Source organism: Pinus tabuliformis, chromosome 6 (genome assembly GCF_031772625.1).
Source record: "Pinus tabuliformis cultivar Carrire ecotype Pingquan chromosome 6, CPIR1, whole genome shotgun sequence".
NCBI lineage: Eukaryota > Viridiplantae > Streptophyta > Pinopsida > Pinales > Pinaceae > Pinus > Pinus tabuliformis.
In genome coordinates this window covers 1,256,686,248-1,256,702,036 of record NC_142292.1, presented here as the reverse complement: position 1 = coordinate 1,256,702,036, position 15,789 = coordinate 1,256,686,248, and the positions used below count along the sequence as shown (strand labels likewise).

At 38.8% G+C, this 15,789-nt stretch overlaps 1 protein-coding gene and 1 pseudogene across 15 annotated transcripts in view; both read left to right on the top strand.

The window, feature by feature from the left end:
• The window catches only part of LOC149263220 (histone-lysine N-methyltransferase TRX1-like), a 372,050-nt gene that overhangs the window by 47,893 nt on the left and 308,368 nt on the right, over positions 1–15,789 (top strand). For all 15 annotated transcript variants that reach the window (XR_016259237.1, XR_016259234.1, XR_016259240.1 and 12 more), the window contains exon 10: positions 784–954. Coding sequence is in view for 3 of the 15 variants with exons in the window: in XM_089425947.1 (XP_089282073.1) it covers positions 784–954 (171 nt within the window). In the remaining 12 variants the exon portion in view is untranslated. The remainder of the gene's footprint in view (positions 1–783; positions 955–15,789) is intronic.
• Positions 6,574–9,148, top strand: LOC149263223 (dnaJ protein P58IPK homolog B pseudogene; annotated as a pseudogene).

Sequence of the window (15,789 nt, the reverse complement as noted above, 5' to 3'; positions counted from 1 at the left end):
AAAATGTTAGTGCTAACTATGTATTTTTCTTCACTCATGTTATACACTATTATTTAAAACCAGAAAAATCTATTTCTCCAAATATAACACAAAATTGGAGTGATTGTTTTGATAAAATGTAAGCGATGCTTCAGAACTCCCACTGACATATTTATAATTTGCATTAAAATCATTTCAATTTTCGATGTAATCGGTTTCAATCCACACATATTCCATATTAATTCTAAGAGAACTCTCATTGGATTGATAGCCTTAAGGTGACTACATATGTTGAAACAGGTCTGGGTTGAGCTTGTAGGCCTTTTATGTATCCATAATGCAACAAAAAACAGGGTTATTGCATTTTGTTATCTGTTTTCAAGGGAATTTGTGTCCTCCCTCCTTTTTGTCGCATACAATGCACAACATAGTGGATCCAACTTAGGTGGTTTGTGGGTAGCTACTGTCAACTGGTATGGAAAATTGTTTACTGTGGAACTGTAGCAGGTCTGTATAGACAAAAAATTGTAAGCCTGTGTGCTATTGGTTCCAGCCATGTGTAGGTGGTAATCTTGGGATGGTCATTGCCTTGGGGAATTTGGATCTTTGTTGTTAATTTCTTTCAATTTTCTGGTTGCAGAAATACATGGTACTCTGAGCAGGCATGTTAAGAAGAATAAATGCCAATGTGATATTTCTTATGTTGTTTTGGAGAAATCCCCATACTTTTGAAAGCATTATTTTCATTAAACTATCAAAGCTTTTGACCTTGTTGTCTAACCCTTTACATTACACTCTGCACAGGTTGATGGATCCACTCCGGCACAATGTTGGAAGAAAATATATGCAAGATTAGACAAGGCAAAGCAAAAACTTGGCAATGGTTTGAAAGCCAGTGCAGAGAAAAAGCGTCATTACAAGTCTGGTTCATATATGTTTGGATTCTCATATCAACGCATAGCTAATGTTATACAGGCAAGTTTAGTAAACCATGAATTACTTATCAGTTTGGTTCAGATTTATTGCTACCTTACACACTTTATAACCAAGATGTGATGCTGTTTTGGAATTCTATGCACCACAGAAAAAGAATAGGCTTATGAAGTTCTGTGTAAGATATTATAAAAAAGCTCTTGAACAAACTGTGCCTTACTCATAGATTAAACATCTTGGTTATGTACACGATTCATATGCAAGCCTTTGCAGCGTATATTACAGAAAAGTTTGCAACTGAAGTCCCAATTTATGATTTGATATTTGGTTGTCTTATAATATTTGTTTTGTTGGAGTCATTTTTAAAGAATGTGGGCTTGCTGTCTGATTCCCCAACATGATTGGACAATTTTGTGTTGTTGCAACTAGTAAGCTTGTAATCCTTCTAAGTTTCATGTGTATAGTATACGTCACATGTCCCTAGTTAAAACTTAAAGATACAGTACTGCTTTTTTTTCCTGGGTAGCAGTTAATGCAGATGAAGAGAGGCCACTGACTGTAAATATAATTTATATCCATGATTCAATGTGCTTTTGGGCCAATTTTGCTCTTCTTATTTTGCTATTGGTGCATGCTTTTTCATATTTCTCTGATTTACGGAGACATGCTGGTACTTATATTTTTGCATTCCGTAGTAGTTCATGGTATTTAAATATGATCTACTAATATTTGAACTTCAGATCTTCATTTAAAAATGTAAGAATCTTTTAAAAAGCTACTACTTTTTAAGCATTTTAAACCAAAGATAAATTTGTTATGTATATTAATGACAGGTGGGATCTAATTTATCTTGTCAATATTTGACACTTAAAAATTTGTACATATAAAAGATCATATTAATGTTCTCACGTATTCCTTTTGTTTCAAGAAAATAATTTATTTATTATATAATAATTTACAAAATGATTGGCATTGTATAATGTTGTAGTAGTAATGTTACCAGAAATTAATACATCTGGCATTTTGCTTCTTTTTTGACTGGTAAGTGGTTGGTATAACCTATTGTGGCTTGGAGTAAAGCTGGAAATATATGCAGCCTTGTATACAATATCCTAGTTCTTGAACCAGGGATAACCAGTTTATTGAAATAAACAAAAGTTTATAATTTGAAACTAGGATCACACTTGCTGAAATTGGACCCTTGTGCAAAAATTTGAAGCTCTATTGAAGTTGCGCTTTTCTCCGTTGGATGTTGAGATATCACTTGCATATTCTGTAGCTTCTCTCCCGCAGAGCTGAGGCCTTTTATCCATTCTTCCTTTGTTCGATACTTGTTTTGCCACAATCATTCCATTCAGGTCTTGTAACTGCTCCGAAAATTGGAGAGAGCACCTCATGATGTCCACCTGGCACCAATCCTTTACTTGTTTTGGGATATATTCTCTCCACTCCCTTTAGACTACTGGAAACTATTTTATGCATTTGGAAGGATGAAAGTATTTTTCCTTGATTTGTTGGAGTGAGGGTCTTGTATCTCCATTGTATGCCAAGTTTACTTCTATTTGAAAGTTGATTTTTGTTACATCTATTTGAAAGTTGTTTTTTGTTACTTCTGCAGGCTAAACAGATAATGACAAACTAAAATGAGGGGTATAAGGTGGTTCTGCCTTGTTACCACAAAATTTAGAAGCCTAGTGCAAAGCCTGCCTCACTAGTCATGTTGGGTCTTAGGGAAACAATTAGATCAGCCAGCACTGTCACTTCGGTGGCTTCTCCTCCGCTGTTTGTGGTCTAGTATTATTCCCACAAGGGACATTTCCTTGTCAAGACTTGGAGGTTAGATGACCTAGGGATTTAAGCCAAACGGCTCTATAAAGTACTTGCAAATAAAACACCCAAGAAAGATGTTCAATAAAGAAAGGCTTGGGGTGAAAGAGAGCTGATGGAATAGAGGAAAGCACCAGTGAATCCTTGGTGGCTGAGGTAAGGTCTGTAGATGTTCAAGTAGACTTTTCCACTGGCGACTATCAACTTATTAAACATTGTTATAAGTTAGGGTTTCAAGAGTATGCAGATTTACACCATGCAAAACAATATAACATCAATATAAATAGTCTGTTAATGGTAAAATAAAAAAGAGTTGAGGCTATACAAGGGCGTAAACAAGGGATAGGTTAACAAAGTGTCTTTAATGGCTGAAATGCACAAAACAGATAAGTAAACCTAAATGTTAGCCTCAAGATTCGGGGTAAAACATGCATAAAATGATAAATTTTGCTTTTTAAGCATTGATAGATGCAATGCCTACCCAATGGGAAATAACATATAGCTGCAATTATGCTATAAACCGCGGATTTAACCAAACCATAAAGCCTAACTACCATAAAACAAAGAATATAGAAAAATTTATGGTGATTGACACACAATGGCTAGTGCCTTTAGTTTGTTTGGGCAATGGAGTCAATAGGTCAAGGTCAAGCAAGGACCTTGGATAGAGAGGGAGGAGGGAGAAATCCCACTTCAACTCCAAACCCTAGAGGCTTCCTTATTGGATACTAAGGTCAAAGGGTGAAAATCTAACCCCTTTGATGGATACTTAATGTTAGATTTCCTTAAAACCTAAAAACTGGTTCACAATCTTTTAAGTTTAAAAACTAGAAATACAACCAATTGCTGCACTGGAAACTTAAATTATGAGTATACTGAGTTTCTTAACTTAGCATGCACAACAAAAAATAAGTAAATTTGAAGACAAACACATCCAACACATAAAACATAGGATATACCCAGGAAACCCCAACTCTGGGGAAAACCAACAACTTTGTATGTGTTTTCTATTAGCTCAGCTTATAAACTCTGAAATTTTTTTATAGCAAGGGAATGTTTCCCTTTTATAGCAAATACAACTTCTTGAATTGATACAACCCCTGCGCACTCATGCTGTTGTACGACTGCGCTGTTTTGCCTTTTGTGCATGCGCATTGTATGACTGTGTAAGTTGACCCACCCTTGCGCACAATGGGTAGATGAACAACCACGTTGGTTTTAGACTAGGCTGAGGCTATTTGACCCCTTCCTTTTGCCTCTCTGTCACTGATCTGATCATTGACTGTTGCAAACCCTAACTTCCTTGCTAAGCCAATCACACACTTTTTGTGCTCTTTGAACTGATCTCCACTTTGATCTATCTCGTCTTATAATTTCAAACCAAACCCTAAAGTCATTTTCAACGGCTGAGGTTAGATTATGATGAAGGGCTAAGATTAATCATAAGTTCAATTAGGAATTTTTAATTTTTCCTAGTCCAACTTTAGGAAGTAGTGAAATATACTGATATTCTACTAAAGTGGTTGTGTTGAGGGTCCCTCCTTAACACACTGGCAAGCAAAACCTTTACTTCTCTAGTCCAATCAACACTTGATGGCAAATTTTGCATTAACAAGATATAAGAGTTCATAAAAAGGTCTTGCAATTTTTAATTTGACACATAAGAAACCCTAATCTCAACAATTTATGCAAAATGGAAGAAAATAGCATAAAATTACACCATTCAAGCTAGCATCACTTTGTCAATACAAAGAAAAGCCTCTCCATGCCAAAACATATCCTCCCCAAGACAATTCACATTCCTATTTAGCCATTGCGTCAGAGTGAAAGAAGAGAAACTAGTGTGCACTCTTTGGAATATAGAGAATTGAGTGTGTGTGACAATGATCCAACTAATTTGACTCCCCTCTACTTATATGAGGGTAACCAAGTCGAATTAGTTCTAATTTACAAGTAAAATCCCTAATAGGTCGCAAGCCAATCTAGAGGTAGTTGTACATAATGATAAGACATAATAAAAGACTCTCATTTCTCCACACGTGTGTGAAAGTAGCTCTCCAACATGATATCTTCCTCATAAAGTGAGCATGTCCATTAAGCGAGGTGACAAAAAGGGTCCAAGTGTGCTTCTCACTCCAAGGCATCTCATCGAGGTGAATGTGTGCATCTCCACGCCACAACTACTCATCCAAGACATTAACATCAAGAAGCCATGCATCATCATCCTATGGTTTTCATGGGTAATGTGGCAACCCCAGAGCATGATGTCATCATTAGAAGGTGTGCCAACCCTCTTAAAGTGTCTCAAGGGACTACAATCCTTATTTGGGTTATAAAATAAGGCAATGCCCATCAAGAAGGTATAAAGCCAACCTTGGGGCATCCTATGTCATTTGGGGCACATCATCAATCTTGCCAACTACCTCATTTCTTTGCTTAGTGTTTCTACATTTGGAGGTGTAGAAGAGGTCATACATCCATGTGGAGGCTACCCAAGGGCAAACACTCACCTTTGGAGATGCGATGTTATGGTTGCAAGGTCACAAGTTCTCTTATGCTAGGCTAGACATCCTCTTCAATGTATTGCAGAAGAGTCAAGCCATCCCTCGAGGGATATCCAATGCATCTGAGATAAACCATCTGAAACATACCCCCAAAATCAAGTGAGATCAACATCATTAGGTAAAGAAACCGTAAAAGTATTATAGTGGGCCATATTTAGTGCTGGGGGCACACAAATACTTCACAAAAGCCTTGCCTTCAAATGTCTTTCTAGCTGATGATTAGCACTATTAGGTTTCTGTTTCTCTTTGACACCATCACTAAACCCACTGTTCTTTTACAAAGTTAAGGTGTTGTGACCTATATTAACTTCAACATATTGGTCTTGTGTTGAGAGAATTCAATGCATCATGCTCCAGCGTACAACTATATGGTCTCTTAGGCCATTGTCCATATTGAGTTTGGGACTCATCCTTTACAAAATCCTTGCCTTCAAATGTATTTCCACTAGGATGCTGTTTCTCTTTGACACCATCAGTAAACCCACTGTTCTTTTACAAAGTTAAGGCGTGGTGACCTAGTTTAACTTTAACATATTGGTCTTCGGTTGAGAGAATTCAATGCATCATGCTCCATTGTACAAGTAGATGATCTCTTAGGCCATTGTCCACATTGAGTATGAGACTCATCCTTTACTCTTGTAGAACATTTTTAGACTACTTGTTACCCTTCCTTCCTGCAGGGGTACTTATAATCTTTTTTCAATAGGGCTGGATATTATTATACTATTTATGCAAACGGATTTTATGTTCATGTAAAGTGTCAAAATATCTGCCTGGAACTATTGCATGCCTCAACTCTGAACAGTGCAATGACCAACACTAGTCCAGAACATATATTGATTGTTTTAAACTGACAATTATTTACCTACCCTTTCTTGGCATGCACGGAGGTCCTCATCCTTACCTCAACTTCTTGCATATCCAAAGTCCTGAAATTGGAGATCTTCCAGTGCACAGTATATTGGCAATGCATCAAATTCTCTTCTGGATTTAAGCTATTGATTTTGTTTTATAACTGATCTAAAGGGTGCAGGATTGAAGGCTTTGGAAAGGCTGCTTGGTGGTTTGAGAGAAGATATGAAAGGCTTAATACCAGTGTTGCCGAAACAAACACGTAACATGTTTGCTGATCCGAATGCTAATTACATCCTACTGATGTTATTGGTTACTCAAGTGAGCCGCTGCAAAGATCCAGATTCTGCACCATTTTGTGGCACATGAAGATCTAGATAAAGTTCTGGATATCCAAAGTTTCTACAGGCATGCTTACATGGTGGCTCTCTTCTGCGTCGACTTTGCAGGTTTGATGTTTGAAAAGGACTATAAAACGTTTGGAGTTAAAACATGGAAATTTAGTGCTAGAGAGAGGCTTGTCCCAGGTAATACAGAGTAGAAATGCACAAGATATGGCACTGAATCTATTGAAAATGGGTGTTTTTAAAAAGCATGGGAGTATATTGGCAAAGCTGTTCTTGTATTTTCTCCAGAATGCTCTAAGCAAAGCTGCTTAAAGCAATATTATTGATAGCGGTAAAAAATGATTCAAGAGCTATTGCAGAAACTGGATTTATTGTTAAAGCCAACGAAAATAATCTTTACGCATTACTTTTATGTGGAAAGTCCTATTACTACCTTGCAGATGATGATGTTGCCATTAGGCACTATCAGAAAGGGTTGCATTTAGATCCTGAGAACATTGAGCTGAAGAAAAAAGTATTTTAAGCTTAAGAATATTTTGAAGAAGACTAGGAGTGCTAAAGAAAATCTGGAGAAAGGGGAATTGCGTATGGCAGATGAGGATTTCAAAGCAGCTCTACAAGTTGATTCTAGTCATATGGCCCATAATCTGCAAATATATCTTGGTTTATGTAAAGCCTTAGTCAAGACTTAGAGGGGCAAGGTGTAATATCTCGTATCTGAAATATGCTAGCACAACTTGCAAAAATATTAAATTTTATCTTTTAGGAATTTTGACAAACAATTTGTGTGCAAGCCTTTCTTGTAACACTTTGTATGCAAAACAAATAAAGACTTACAACAGAAATATTTTAAGGCACAACCAGACTTTTATTAATTTGATCAAGAGATTTACATGGAGCATATTAATCTGAAAACTTGCAATACAAATCTAACCAATAATGCAATCAATGCAACACTCCTATAGTCAGCAACTCAGCCATGCTATAATGATGAATTCGGCCTCAACAAATAAGCTCAGCTCCACTCCGACAAATAATCGTGGCCCCAACAAATAAGATATCTGGCAAATAATCTTGGCCCCAACAAATAAAGATCTCTAGCAAATAATCTCAGCCCTAGCAAATAAAGATTTTTGGCCAATAATCTCTTCCCCAACAAATAAAGATCTTTGGCAAATAATCTCGGTTCTATCGAATAAAGATCACCGCCAAATAATCTCGGCCCCATCAAATAATGATCTCTAGCAAGTTAGCAACTAATCTCAGCCCCAACAAATAAAGATCTACAACTAATAATCTCGGCCCCAACAAATAAATTTGGCCCTAACAAATAAACTGGGCTCCCATGAGTAAAACTTAGCCTAACAAATAAACTTGGCCCCAATAGATAAATTCGACCCCAACAAATAAACTGGGTTTCGGCAGATAAACTTGGCCCAAAAAAATAAATTGGGCTCCAAATAATAAACTCGGCCCAACAAATAAATTTTTCCCCAACATATAATTTCCGCCTCTGTAGAATATGAATTCATCCCTCCAATCAATTCGACCCCTACCAATAACCTTCAACTTCGACAAATATCTTAAGCAACAATCTAATCTCCAACTCTGACAATAATAACCAATTCATCTCACTAAAGAAATGTCTCTCAAATCGCCTGGAATTGAAGCACAAATGGAAAACCTATGTGATTTTCCTGCAATGCCAACTAGGGTGGCAATGATGTCCATCGAAACTATTGTGAGAGTCTCGCCTGAAACCCTGGAGAGAAAATTCACTGAACTCCCATTCAAACAACAAGAAATAATCATAAACTAGAATGAATGAGAAATGACCCTCTCCCTTTTTACAAGATTTTGCCGGATCTTCTCCAATCTTCTAGAAATCTACTTTTATTATTTAATTAATAACCTACTTAGTGCATTTTCCTCATATTTTCCAAGTGACTTTTGTCCCCTTTTATTTAATATTTACCCCTTAGATAAAACCACTTTTTCACCTTTTATTTAGTAAGTGACTTTTTATTACTAATTAAAGTTACCTTTATCTCCATAAAATCCTTAAACTGCCTAACATGATCACACTGGCCTCCCAAAGCCCCTTTTCAGCCTTCTGTCTTGTAGATCTTTTTGTCCTGATTCCAATGAGCTATTAGACTAAGGTGTTTCTCCAAGTAATCAGCACGAAACAACACCTTAAGCGTAATTAATTAAAATATGCCTTTTAATAACTCTGTTTTATAGAAATCATCAAAATGTAGTGGATCCAAGATTGAATTGTGCGGAATTGATCTTGACGATGAAAAATGGCAAGCAATCCTAGTCGGTCCCCATCAAACTCCTTAAAACCCTCCATGCCCACCAATAATGTATTCTTGCTCCTGTGACTTGGCTGACATAAGCTCTAGAAATCCAGATCAACGAGGAGCTATTGGAGGCTTTTGTTTAGAGAAGTGAAGCAAAACTTTGATCAGTGACTTGAACATGGCATTCCAAAAATCTCCCCATGATATGAATATTAGAGAAGCATTAACGAGAATCAAATTCTACTTGAGGTTGGGCAAGCGGAAAGGGTACAAGGTTCTTGGCATTTCAAAGGCTTTTATTGTAGAGATCAAACAAGCATTTAAAAATCTAGCACTATAGTAGCACCCAACACGAATACAAACAATATGGAATGAGGGGATTCATGCATACAATTGTCGTCTTTGTTTTGCAGATAGCATGTGGTAGATTTCTTGGATGTAAATGGCTCTATTGCTGCAAAATCTAGTAGGCCTTGTAGTGTGGTACGCTACAAGGCAAGAACTAGAGCAAGTGACAACAATAATGTAGTAGCCCATTGCCACCATAGTTACTACCCCTTGCTCTTTGTGGATTTTCACCAATGGTAGTAGTTTCGGTATGTAGGTCACCTAAGAGATGCTCTATGCTTAAAGGTATAAGGTGACTTAAAAGATTCTAGGGAAGGACACAACTTAAGGACAAGGTTCAAGCGATGGGAAAGAGGCAACATGCTTCCCTTAGACAAGCAAAGAATATGGCACACTAGGGTTTGAGTAATGGAGTGGAAAACTGAACGTCCCAAGGTTAATGTGTTAAGAAAAGGTTTTCAATAATGAGTATCAACAAGGCAAAGGCACATGGAACCTTCAAAAAGCCCTCAAGTTGAAGATTTAACCAAACTATGGTTTTATACTAGGGCAAATAACTAGGGTAAGAGAAATTATGGATGAAAATGGAAAGAATGGCCACTAAGAGGAACGATTTTGAGGCAACCAACTTTTCAAGACCAAAAATTTCCCTTCCTAGCTAATTCACATGAAGCCCTAATTGGGCTGCTTGGCCTTAAGAGGGCCGAATTAGAAAGAGAAATTTAATTCGTGGGTAAAAGATGACTTGATCACCAACTAGACAAGGCCAGTGCCTAGTCCTTGGGTGGATGGAGTCTATGGATTCTTAAGATAAGCTATAACTTGCAAAGGAGTAAGGATGTTTGATGCCCTAGCACAAACCCTAACTATTGCCTTTGTGAGGGATCAAGGTCACTTTTAGAGCTATAATTAGGATTCACCAAGGGGATTTCCATTCACATATCATACATGAGTAATGCATACAATAATGAGACCTAGATTCTATGCAATTGATTTTCAACAAATTAGGGCACAATAGAAAAACCCTAGATCATCAATTTATTCCATACATTAGGCCTAAAATCAGAAATATCAATAAATAATTCTCACTTACAAGACAATATGCATGAACAATCTTTTATTGGTCCAAGAATTCTCCAAAGTCAAGAAAGTAGGTCCAATGAGCAAGAATACTCCATAGATAATATCTTCACCAAGAAACAAGAAGGCCAAAATCTCTCCAAGGAGGGCGAACATAGTCCAAGAGATGATGATGAAATGAAATGGTCCTCTCCTCTATTTATATGAGGAGGATGAGTTCTAATTTAGCTTAAAATCCATTACTAACAAGTAAAATCACAATGAAACCCTTGAGTTACAAGCCAACCCACTAGCTCTCAGCATAAGTGCTAATAAAAGCCCACACATGTGAACTATGAGGCCTCTAGGGCAGACGCCATCCATAAAGTGAGCCTCAAATGCCAAGCATTGATGCCAAAAGGTGCCAAGTGTGTTGTAGTAGCATCTAAAAATCATCATCGGGGGTTGGCCCTTAGATTTCCATTATTGGCTCTCAGTGGTCCCCAAAATCTAGTTGGGGCACCAGAAAGTGGTCTCCTGGGTCTCCAACTATGAAAAGTGTACATCTCTGCCCAACTTTAAAGGATTTCCAGGTGCTACTAGCCCCCTAAGTCTCCGAAGGTGAGAGCATCCTCATCTGGGCCTTGAATCTCTACCACCTCTCATATGGTTCTAAGGTTGGCCTGGGGGCATGTTGGGTCCAATTGTATCATCTTGAAGAATCATCAAATGTAGTGCAAAGTTGTAGAACGTCTTGGGTGCAAGAGGTGTCTAGGGTAATATGTGGTGTGCTACTGCTACTCGGAGACCCGAGGCTCTCAATGCTTCAATTGTGGGTGCAAATATACTTTTCTAATGGCCTGGGTACTTGTGGGTAAGTTGCCCAGGTCATGGGCTGTGTTACCCACCACCTGTGAGTGACACCCATAGGAGAATTTTTTTCTCCTAAATTGTCTTCAGCCAACAACCAACGACCCCTTGCAGCCATTAGATAGCGTGAATGTGCCACCATCTGTGTCACTTGAGCTTGCCATTATGTGCCATCACCCATCTGTTATGATTGTATGTTTGAAGGTGGGCCTTCCCACCCTGAAGGTATGGGTTTCATTATGTAGTTGGGTATTTTTGCTTACTTGTCATGGACACTTTTGGGCATGGATTAGTGGGGGGATTCGGCGGAAAGAATGGGCTTGGTCTGTAATCTTGTCCCCTTGTCCAACTTGGGGGTTAACCTTGTATCCTTGTCTCATGGGATCTCCTCTATTGGCTACTAGCTTTAGGAGTGGCACTACATAGAAAACCCTAATTTTGGTTGCGTGGTCCTGCTTCTCGACACCACATACATCATTCCCCTCCGCTCATTATAACCCCTTCTCACATATTTCCCATCTGGGTCCATATTTGTACATTGGGTCCACAAGGAGTTAGCCTCCACCTCCCCTTGTCCACACTTTGGGTTGGGCCTGGAACGTTGCCCTAGAGGTTGATGCAGCGAAAAAGAAAAGTTAAAAGCATGATTTGGCCACTTACAACAGGAAATGTACCATAAAACGCAAAAGATGTCTGGAACATAAAAATTTAGCATGTGGGAAAAACCAAACATGAGCTCTACCCATTGTCACGGCCATCACCTTGGTTCCTAAGGCCCTTATATGAGCCCCCTGCATTGTTAAGGAACCCATGATTGGCCCAACGTCTGGTGGGTGATGAATTGACCAACCTTAAGGGGTAATTCACTACTATATTACTCACATCATGCTTTGATTCCTTTGGAGCCCCAAGCAGTTATAAAAGAAAAATCAATAAAGTCCAAAAGGCATATGAATAGGGGTGGAAAAACAAAGGCCAGGGTAACTCATGTACCACGATTGCCCCCTCCTACATCTACACACCCAAGTGTGGGATTCCCTCATTAGTGCTGCCCTTGTACCATGACACGTGGCTTGGAGCCTTCCCTGTTGCCCCACTCTGTTCCATCACTATTTCACATGATGCATGCTATCTGACAGATGTACCATGGACCTATCACTCCCTTAGAGGTTGAAACCACCTAATAGGGTCTTTGCCTAACCTCCTTAAGCTTGCCCCTGAACATTCTAAAGAGCATTATGGAAGGGCATACAACTATGAAGTGCCCACTTGGTTCCATGATTTGTAAGCTCATTTGCTCAATTGCACTAATGAATTGTTGTACTGGAAGGCGAGGAGACACATTGGATTTTATACAAGATTGCATATGGGTCTTCATCTTGGGGCTTGGTCTCCCTATAAGGGATCCAAGCCCTCTAGAGGGTTTTAATTGCATTTATAGGGTGAGCGTTGAGAGCCATGGGCCTCCACTACAACAAAGAGCAGATAGCCACACCATGGGATCCTCAACACCGCTTACTGCTTGCTTGTGTCCCACTTGTTCAATAATGATGGTGGACCTGGACCACCTTGCCTAGCCAACTACACACTTGCACCACACACTTGGTAGTTGATCTAGGGCCCAGATGAGGTTTTGTCTCACCTAGGGAGATAGGGGAGGGCTTGCAACATTGTTCTAACCTACAGATGGAGCACATGCTTGTTCGATTCAGTTAGAGACCCATGAGGATGTTCTTAGTGCCCCCACATCCACTTGGGAGCACCACAGGTCATTTGCTTGGAGATAAAGGGGCCACCCCCTTCATCACTGTTATTAGAGCGCTCTTATTCATTATGGCACATGAGGGACTTCATTTGGCTTTCCAACAACACTTCTAGCTACTTTTCTACCATTTCGGCGCTCTTGAGAAGCTAATTATTCATGTTATGGAGCTATTTGGTGGGCTTGTTACCAAAAGTATTGTTATTTGCACATTATTTTATTATAGGGGCATCGTTAGGCAGCAGGCTATTCAAACCCCTTAGAGGATTGTATAAATATAAGAGAGGCATTCTCTCTCATTCATCATCACTTGGATTTGTATCTCTTTGGAGAAAAGAACTCAGACTTGCTATTGATGGATGAATTGGAGGTTTATTGATGCATTTTGATGTTTGGATAATTGCTATCTTATCTTGGAGCTTCATTGTTGCAAATCTAATGGATGGATATAATATTTTTGTCATGTAAGTGCTCTCTTATGCAATTTTTTTCATGTTTTATGTCTAATGTATGGAACGCTATGCTTTGATTATGTTTGTGCCCTAATTATTGATGCGAAATTCATGAACACTTGTAATCTTGGCTCGTTGCATATGTTACTCATCTTGGCAAGAAGATCAAATTATTCCTAGGGGTGGGTTGATACCTTTCACCTTGAAACTCCATAAATTTTGCAAAGTGAAGTATAAATTCCTTGTTGTGACCTTGTAGCTGCCTCTCTAGGGCTAGCAAAGTTGCAATAGGACTCCTTAGTAAAGAGAAAATCTCAAAATCAAATTCAGTTTGACTCCACTCTCCACAATCAGCTAGGCACTGGTCTTGATCCTTGGTGATCACCCTAAATCTTTCTCCTTAAATTTTGCTGCCCTAACTATAGATGACCTAGCTAGGGCATCCATTGAATTCTATTTGAGCCATCATCTTGCTCAACGAGTTGGTGAGGAACTACGCTGGGGTGTCTCCTACATGCCCTCCAAAATTGAGGCCAATCGCACAGTCAATTTGCGAGAAACACCAAGCCCTAGCTCCAACGTCATTTGGTTTTAGGTATTTTTGGGTTAGTGACATTCTAAGGGATCCATTGTGCTTGAAAACTAAAAGGAAGTTTATCTATTATTGATCCCTCCTTCACCCCTGCTTGACCTTGATATTCGATTGAAGATCATACCCTAAACCCTAGGCCTTGTTGGGTATTCTTGGTCTCTTTGCGGTCCCATTCTTTATATGACAAAATATCTTACAAAGCTACAATAGAGATCATTCTCCTCCCCTTGGGAAGCCTTGATCTAGGCATAGCCATCATATTGATCAATCTTTAGTTAGGTCTCGACTTTCCCAAATTAGCATTTCGTGGAGAGTCCTTTACCTTGCTTCTAAAGCAAGCAAGCCCTTATTTGAGCCTCTCTTATGAATGGGCCTTGGGAATCACTGCATATCCTATCATTGACTTATCCTTCCTTGTGATTTCCTTCATACCGGGACTCCTCCCATCGGTGAAAGTCCATAAAGAGCAGGGGACATTGACTGAGGTGATAGTGGGTACTAGACCATTGTTTTCACTTGGTCTAGTAGTAGTCCCTTTTGAACCCCTCCTAGGACCCTTGCTAGATTGGGCGGTGAAAGGCTATTGAACCCCCTGACAATCACAACATAAAGTCTAGTGAAAGCAACTAGTCGTTTGAGACAATAATCAGTATTCCATCTAAGTGAACCAAACTTGAATGTAAAGGGCTATTTAATACTTTAGGTAGGGTTTTCCTTCGAAAATTAGGTCCTTAAGCTTGCAATGGCGTTTCCTCCCTAAGTAGGAGTGGCTAAAGGACAACCCTATTAGGTGTTTCCAGACCCCAAGGGGAAGTAACATTTCCTTCATCCACCCTTCAATTGATATGTTTTAGTGAATAATAACGATGGTGCGGAGGAGAGAAAACTTCATGGCCAAGTGCCATGGTTAAAGGTGTTATAAACTCAGAAAGGCAAAAAGATTTTCTTATCTTGATAATTACTTGTGATTTCTTTGTAATGTTATTATCTTCTTTTGTGTCTTCTTTTAACTTCTTATCATCAAGCAACTATCAAAACATAAATGCATGAAGATCAAAACAACAAGGACACAGGATGTAGGGGAAAAACCCCTCTTTTAGGGGAAAACCCAAAAAATTCTCCTCTTCCTTTAGAACCAAATTAAATGAGACAACTAAGACCCTTTGACCAACAATGAGACCTTCTCCAATCGACGAAGTCAACCTCCCAAGACAGTCCTTCCAAGATGACATAGATCAACTTCTAGTCAACAAGTGTCAAACTTCTTCAATACAACATCAATCACAAATTTCAGCCTCCTGCATCAAGATTTCAACCTCTATCGCAGACATGCGATTTCAACCCCTTCCTGCAACCCAAAATCCCACACGTGTGAGCCAGAAACAAGAGAAAATGAGCTCCTTTCCTTTGCGAGGGTTGCTCCTTTCATTGCTAGGGTTTCCCCTTTCTTCTTCAAGTCTTTCTCACTCCTTTAGGCCTTCGCACTTCCTTTTGATTGCAGATCGAACTTCACTTGGATGGATGCCACAATAGGTCGAATGTGCAACTTATTTATAGTCTCTTCAAGCTAGTCGAATCCCTTAAATGAGGCTGACTTGGTGGAGGAGGCACAAAATACATTTTTGATACAAAAATAATTTTCTTCATTGATACAATAAGCCCAAGAAGGGTCTAATACAAGATGACAAGGACTATGACTCATGACACAAACCCTAGAAGCACACAATGTGTGCTTAAACCTAGAAAAAAAATAAATTGAGGATGAAATCCATACTTATAAAACTAATTTCCTTATGATCTTTACAATAATTTTTTTCTTTCTTTCTTTTTGACAAATACATAAAAGTTGCATTATGTCATGAGCTAGACAACAATTATGAAGACCGATACTAGTTACA